General features: G+C 54.8%; 1 protein-coding gene across 1 annotated transcript in view; it reads left to right on the top strand.

The window, feature by feature from the left end:
• Positions 1-7,694, top strand: part of LOC108803051 (talin-1-like) — a 35,809-nt gene that overhangs the window by 13,976 nt on the left and 14,139 nt on the right. Inside the window, exons 14-20 of the mRNA XM_018574895.1 lie at positions 103-311; positions 851-949; positions 4,691-4,876; positions 4,941-5,235; positions 5,347-5,513; positions 5,899-6,012; positions 7,156-7,269. Coding sequence (XP_018430397.1) covers positions 103-311; positions 851-949; positions 4,691-4,876; positions 4,941-5,235; positions 5,347-5,513; positions 5,899-6,012; positions 7,156-7,269 — 1,184 coding nt within the window. The remainder of the gene's footprint in view (positions 1-102; positions 312-850; positions 950-4,690; positions 4,877-4,940; positions 5,236-5,346; positions 5,514-5,898; positions 6,013-7,155; positions 7,270-7,694) is intronic.

Below are 7,694 nucleotides of genomic sequence, written 5' to 3'. Positions count from 1 at the left end.
TGGTGGGGTGGTGGGGCGGGATGTGTTCGGATGTAGCTCACATTGCCACTCTGCCTTCCGGAGAGTCAGTACATTGTATGTAACATGTGACGTGTGCTTCAGGTGATCCCGCAGATACAGATTACACGGCTGTGGGCTGTGCGGTCACAACCATCTCTTCCAACCTGACGGAGATGTCTCGCGGAGTGAAGCTTCTGGCGGCTCTAATGGAGGATGAGGGAGGAAACGGCCGGCAACTTCTTCATGCCGCCAAGAACCTGGCGGGTGCCGTCTCTGACCTGCTGAAGACCGCCCAGCCCGCCAGCACCGAGGTCTGCCATCATTGTATATCCCCCCAACATATATCCCTGACCCCCCCCACATATAGGTCTATACCCCCAGCACCGAGGTCTGCCATCATTGTATATCCCCCCAACATATATCCCTGACCCCCCCCACATATAGGTCTATACCCCCAGCACCGAGGTCTGCCATCATTGTATATCCCCCCAACATATATCCCTGACCCCCCCCACATATAGGTCTATACCCCCAGCACCGAGGTCTGCCATCATTGTATATCCCCCCAACATATATCCCTGACCCCCCCCACATATAGGTCTATACCCCCAGCACCGAGGTCTGCCATCATTGTATATCCCCCCAACATATATCCCTGACCCCCCCCACATATAGGTCTATACCCCCAGCACCGAGGTCTGCCATCATTGTATATCCCCCCAACATATATCCCTGACCCCCCCCACATATAGGTCTATACCCCCAGCACCGAGGTCTGCCATCACTGTACATGTCCCTGTATATATAATGGTTGGGGTGTATGTAATGTTTACATCGGTTCTGTCTTCAGCCTCGGCAGGTTCTCCTGCAGGCAGCTGGAAATGTCGGTCAGACAAGTGGAGAGTTACTGCAGCAGATCGGCGAGTGTGACACGGACCCACGTTTCCAGGTAAGCTTCCATGTTCCTTCCATGTTCCTTCCATGTTCCTTCCATATCCGAGTCCACTGGGAGATCGCCGCGTATTCATTCCGGAAATATGGGTCCTGCTCTTCACTATGATTGTGACTTCTACCAGGTTCAAGGTCTGACCTCCATTGTCTGTCTGTAGTCCACCATAGGGTACCAGGATGAAGGTCTGACCCCGCCCCCCCTCCCAGATCCCGGTCACCTTCATTGTCTGTAGTCCACCATAGGGTACCAGGATGAAGGTCTGACCCCGCCCCCCCTCCCAGATCCCGGTCACCTTCATTGTCTGTAGTCCACCATAGGGTACCAGGATGAAGGTCTGACCCCGCCCCCCCTCCCAGATCCCGGTCACCTTCATTGTCTGTAGTCCACCATAGGGTACCAGGATGAAGGTCTGACCCCGCCCCCCCTCCCAGATCCCGGTCACCTTCATTGTCTGTAGTCCACCATAGGGTACCAGGATGAAGGTCTGACCCCGCCCCCCCTCCCAGATCCCGGTCACCTTCATTGTCTGTAGTCCACCATAGGGTACCAGGATGAAGGTCTGACCCCGCCCCCCCTCCCAGATCCCGGTCACCTTCATTGTCTGTAGTCCACCATAGGGTACCAGGATGAAGGTCTGACCCCGCCCCCCCTCCCAGATCCCGGTCACCTTCATTGTCTGTAGTCCACCATAGGGTACCAGGATGAAGGTCTGACCCCGCCCCCCCTCCCAGATCCCGGTCACCTTCATTGTCTGTAGTCCACCATAGGGTACCAGGATAAAGGTCTGACACCTCAGCTCTTCTGCAGTCCATGTCCCTCTGCTCCTAGAAGAATATTCCACCTTCTCTTGACATGTTTTGATCTCCCCATCTGACATCTTCGGCTTCCTCCGGCAATATTTGTGTTTTTTATGGATTCCTACAGATCTCCGCAGCCAGGGCCACTCGCACAGCGAACGCATTGCCTGAGCCGAGAACGGTAATCCGGTGGCCTGTCTGGGGGCAGTCTCTCTCCCTCTTCTCTGGATGGTGTTGGGGTTTTGGCTGCAATCATTCATGGGTCCCTCCCCCGGGTCTCGGGGATTGTTCCGGGGGGAGGAATGGAGCTCTGATTGATTTTCTATCATTTCCGGGTTATAATGGTGGCAGCTGATTGGGATTTCCATGGCAGGAAATGTCTCTCAATCCTTTCTATCGATCACATGGTGGAAGTGTTCTGCGGTGATTGCGGACACTGTGGTGTGGTGATTGTGCATGCACGCTGGTATCCCTCTCCACCATCTTCACTGCTCTACGGCTGAAATCAAAATGTTTCTGGAAGTTCCTTTAAAGCCAACTCCGGGCTAAACTGTTCTAGGTTTTTACTATTGGATAGTGTGAGGAAGGCTAGAACCTCTGGTTGTCCTGCTGGGGGGGTTTCTCGCCGCTTTTTGTACCCCCCGAGGGGTCCGTCCAGCTGGTCAGCGTAGAAAACCTAATGAAATGGTTTGTGGAGTCACACTGCCCCATCATGGCGCCCCTCTGCATAGTGAACTACCTGACTCCCCAGCCTGGGACATAGAGATAGGCACCGTACTGCAGCCCAGGTCCAACAACACACACGACAGTCCAGGCTCGGGCACAGTCCGGGCTCGGGCACAGTCCGGGCACAGTCCGGGCTCGGGCACAGTCCGGGCTCGGGCACAGTCCGGGCTCGGGCACAGTCCGGGCACAGTCCGGGCTCGGGCACAGTCCGGGCTCGGGCACAGTCCGGGCTCGGGCACAGTCCGGGCACAGTCCGGGCTACAGCTGAAGACCCCCAGTGTGTGTCTTCACCAAATCCAGCAACCCAAAAAATGGCGGACGCTGAAACTGATTTCCAGGTAGTGAGAGAATGGTGTACAGGGGTGGAGTATCTAACCCTTCCCACTAATTAGAACTAAGAATGCAACCCAGAAATAGTTCTGGCTGGAGTTGGTCTTTAATTACACTCTGGGCTTTCAGTGTGATTGTTGTGTGGCCAGTGGTGGGCTCTGGATGGCCTGTGCGATGGGCTTCTTAATTACTAATGATAAGTTCCCCATGGGGCCATTGGTTGGTATTGGTGGGCTCTGGATGGTATAGGTCAGTGGTGGCGAACCTTGGCACTCCAGCTGTTCCAAAACTACAAATCCCAACATTCATCTGGCTCTCGGAGTTATGTCTGTGGCTGTCAGAGCCTTGCAATGCCTCATGGGACTTGTAGTTCCAAAGCAGCTAGAGTGCCAAGGTTCGCCACCACTGGTATAGGTGATGGACTACTTATTGCCTGATGATGAGTTCCCCATGGGACTGTTGGTGGTATTGGTGAGTTCTGGATGGTATAGGTAACAGGCTTTTTAATGATAAGTTCCCCATGGGACCATTGGCTGATACTGGGTGGCACTGAATTGTATGGGTGATGGACTAATTATTGCCTGATGGTGAGTTCCATTATGGGACCGTTGGGTGATATTGGTGGGCTCTGGATGGTTTGTGTGATGGACTTCCTAATGGCTAATGATAGGTTCCCCATGGGATTGTGGGCTAGTACTGGTGAGCACTTGATGGTATAGGTGATGGTCTTCTTATTGGGTGATGGTGAGTTCCCCATGGGGCCATTGGTTGGTACTGGTCCCATGGGGCCATTGGTTGGTACTGGTGAGCACTTGATGGTATAGGTGATGGTCTTCTTATTGGCTGATGGTGAGTTCCCCATGGGGTCATTGGTAGGTATTGATGAAGGCTTTGGAAAGCACTTTCCATGTTTGGGGTCATCATTTCCATGCTGGTACTTCTTCCTTTTATTAGTAAGGTGCTGGCGGTACTTCAAGGGTTAGCCTCAGGGTGAAGGGTTCATATCCAGTCATATGACCTGTTCCAAGGGGACAACACTGCTCCTTCATAGGTACAGGACGGTAAGTGAGGACAGGAAGTGATCACCAGGTAAAAATAAAGTTTCAGACGGGTTAGGTGACCAACGTTGGTGCTAAGGCCGTAGTCACCAGTAGTCACCAGTAAATGTGCTGTTGTTGAGGTCTGCCTAATATGGTGGTGGCTTTAAGGGTCACGCAGAGCTCTGCATGATGAATTGGGGCGACTGGTAACCCATAACACATATACAAAGCTGTTGGTAATCTTGCCAGTGACTAATTACCAGTCCAGTGAATGAGCCCAACAAATGGGCCGCCGAGTCCTGAAGGTGACCCATTAGTTGACGCCTCTGGTGGTTTTCTTGGCTATGGATTATCTGGGCTTGTTGGACGTTATATTTATACTTCACATATTACAAAACCTTTCGGCTCATTCTGGATCCATTCCGGTTGGATGTTCAGCTGGTTGAGGTCCAGCAGTGAAGTGACCGAGGAGGGGTCTGGAGATTGGAGATGGAACACCATAGTAGCCATTATTTGGGAGTGGGCGCGTTCACTGAGCTGCCTGTAGGGAATTGGAAGAGGCGGCTCATGTCTGTTTTGAGTTGGGTTTTATGGAGAGTGTAAACCTTGGGGGGCCTCCATGTTGGGGTTGCCTGTAAATCTGATTATTGAGGTGTAAACTTCATAGCTGTTAGGCTCTGTGCTGTGATTGGATCCCTATGGTGGCATCATGGGAGGCCATTGTGTATGACCAATTGTTTGGTGGTGGGACCTTTCACTTGCCGGTGACGCGCTCCCGATTCTTGAGGTATAGAAGGTTTGGTGAGTATTTCTGTATTCATTGTATTCCTTCATACTCCTTCCAGGACATGCTCATGCAGTTGGCGAAGGCCGTAGCAAGTGCCGCGGCAGCCCTGGTACTGAAGGCCAAGAACGTAGCGGAGCGGACGGATGACCCCATGGAGCAGGCCCAGGTCATTGCTGCTGCCACCCAGTGCGCCCTTTCCACCTCTCAGCTGGTGGCTTGTACTAAGGTAAGACATCCGAACGCCGTCTGCCCCTCACTTCAGTCTACGCAAATGCGAAGTACGCTGACCACCCGTGTCCCCCTTGCAGGTTGTGGCCCCAACGATAAGTTCCCCCGTCTGTCAGGAGCAGCTGTTGGAGGCTGGAAAGCAGGTGGCCAAGTCAGTGGAGGGCTGTGTGGAGTCTTCCAAAGAAGCTACCGGAGACCCGGAGCTCCTGAAGGCTGTCGGTGTGGCGGCATCTGCCGTCACCCAGGCGCTCAACGACTTGCTGCAACACATCAAGAAGAATGCCACCGGAGGACCTCCGACGGGCAGATACGACCAGGCCACCGATACCATCCTCAATGTGACGGAGAACATCTTCAGCTCCATGGGAGATGCGGGTCAGTCCTCATTCCTTTCCTTCAGCGGGAAGAGATCGTGGTGATGTAATGTCCTCGGCCATGAGAAGGTCCTCCGTGTGTAACTCTCACTTCTATGTCACCGATCGGCAGGGGAGATGGTGCGGCAGGCTCGTATCCTGGCCCAGGCCACGTCCGATCTCGTGGGCGCCATTAAGGCGGATGCCGAACAGGAAAGTGATCTGGAGAACTCCCGAAAACTTCTCAGCGCCGCCAAACTTCTCGCTGACGCCACGGCACGAATGGTGGAGGCCGCCAAGGTGCGTTCTATGGCTGTGAGGCCACCTAGTCACATGGAGGGTGCAGTATATCTAACGCCTCTCTTCCTGTATATCTAACGCCTCTCTTCCTGTATATCTAACGCCTCTCTTCCTGTATATCTAACGCCTCTTTTCCTGTATATCTAACGCCTCTCTTCCCGTATATCTAACGCCTCTCTTCCCGTATATCTAACGCCTCTCTTCCCGTATATCTAACGCCTCTCTTCCCGTATATATAACTAAATCCTTCACTAGATAGTAAGAGCGGCCCCCCCAGATTCCAGAGTACTGGGAGTGATAGTCTGCCACAGAGCAATGTGCTGCAGAGCTGACAATCTACTGACCATACAGCTATAAGGAAATGTACCCGTCTCCTGTCTTCCAGCAAGCAGCCAAACAGGCCGCCGCGTCCGCCACACAAACCATCGCCGCCGCTCAGAATGCCGCGTCCAGCAACAAGAACCCCGCCGCACAACAACAGCTGGTGCAGAGCTGCAGGGTAAGTCACCTGTTTCCTGTCCTCCGTCCACTTCCTGTCCTCCGTCCACTTCCTGTCCTCCGTCCACTTCCTGTCCTCCGTCCACTTCCTGTCCTCCGTCCACTTGCTGTCCTCCGTCCACTTGCTGTCCTCCGTCCACTTGCTGTCCTCCGTCCACTTGCTGTCCTCCGTCCACTTGCTGTCCTCCGTCCACTTCCTGTCCTCCGTCCACTTCCTGTCCTCAGTCCTCTACATTCCTGTGCTGTCCACTTCCTGTCCTCCGTCCTCTACATTCCTTCCTGTGCTGTCCACTTCCTGTCCTCCGTCCTCTACATTCCTTCCTGTGCTGTCCACTTCCTGTCCTCCGTCCTCTCCGCGGTCTCTCCATGTATGTGGTCAGGTCTGCGCGGTCTCTGCATGTATGTGGTCAGGTCTGCGCGGTCTCTGCATGTATGTGGTCAGGTCTGCGAGGTCTCTGCATGTATGTGGTCAGGTCTGCGAGGTCTCTGCATGTATGTGCTCAGGTCTGCGTGGTCTCTGCATGTATGTGGTCAGGTCTGCGCGGTCTCTGCATGTATGTGGTCAGGTCTGCGCGGTCTCTGCATGTATGTGCTCAGGTCTGCGCGGTCTCTGCATGTATGTGGTCAGGTCTGCGCGGTCTCTGCATGTATGTGGTCAGGTCTGCGCGGTCTCTGCATGTATGTGGTCAGGTCTGCGAGGTCTCTGCATGTATGTGGTCAGGTCTGCGCGGTCTCTCCATGTATGTGGTCAGGTCTGCGCGGTCTCTGCATGTATGTGGTCAGGTCTGCGCGGTCTCTGCATGTATGTGGTCAGGTCTGCGCGGTCTCTGCATGTATGTGGTCAGGTCTGCGCGGTCTCTGCATGTATGTGGTCAGGTCTGCGCGGTCTCTGCATGTATGTGGTCAGGTCTGCGCGGTCTCTGCATGTATGTGGTCAGGTCTGCGCGGTCTCTGCATGTATGTGGTCAGGTCTGCGCGGTCTCTGCATGTATGTGGTCAGGTCTGCGCGGTCTCTGCATGTATGTGGTCAGGTCTGCGCGGTCTCTGCATGTATGTGGTCATTGTTGGGTAGCCTCCATATTGGAGGTCACGGGGAGGGGAGTCTTTGCGTGTTGTAACGTTCGGTTATCTTTGTGTCCGGCAGCTTGTGGCCGATCAGATCCCATCGTTGGTTCAGGGAGTCCGAGGGAGCCAATCACAGCCGGAGAGTCCGAGTGCCCAACTGTCACTCATCAGTGCCAGCCAGAACTTCCTGCAGGTGCCGTATCGCTGCCACCTGATGTTACCCCGCCTTGTGTGCCGTGTCATTGTCTCCTGCGCCGCGTGTCTCCTGCGCTGCGTGTCTGGTTGAGTGGAGACGCATGTACCATGTCACCAGTCCGGTCCTGCGCCGCGTGTCTCCTGCGCTGCGCGGCTGGTTGAGTGGAGACGCATGTCCCATGTCACCAGTCCGGTCCTGCGCTGCGTGTGTCTCCTGCGCTGCGTGTGTCTCCTGCGCTGCGTGTCTCCTGCGCTGCGCGGCTGGTTGAGTGGAGACGCATGTACCATGTCACCAGTCCGGTCCTGCGCTGCGTGCGTCTCCTGCGCCGCGTGTCTCCTGCGCTGCGCGGCTGGTTGAGTGGAGACGCATGTACCATGTCACCAGTCCGGTCCTGCGCTGCGTGTATCTCCTGCGCTGCGTGT

The sequence above is a fragment of the Nanorana parkeri genome, unplaced genomic scaffold (assembly GCF_000935625.1).
Source record: "Nanorana parkeri isolate BGI_ZX_2015 unplaced genomic scaffold, ASM93562v1 scaffold3338, whole genome shotgun sequence".
In the NCBI taxonomy this organism is placed as follows: Eukaryota; Metazoa; Chordata; class Amphibia; order Anura; family Dicroglossidae; genus Nanorana; species Nanorana parkeri.
Note: the sequence above shows the minus strand (reverse complement) of the source record. Positions and strands in the feature narration are given on the sequence as shown.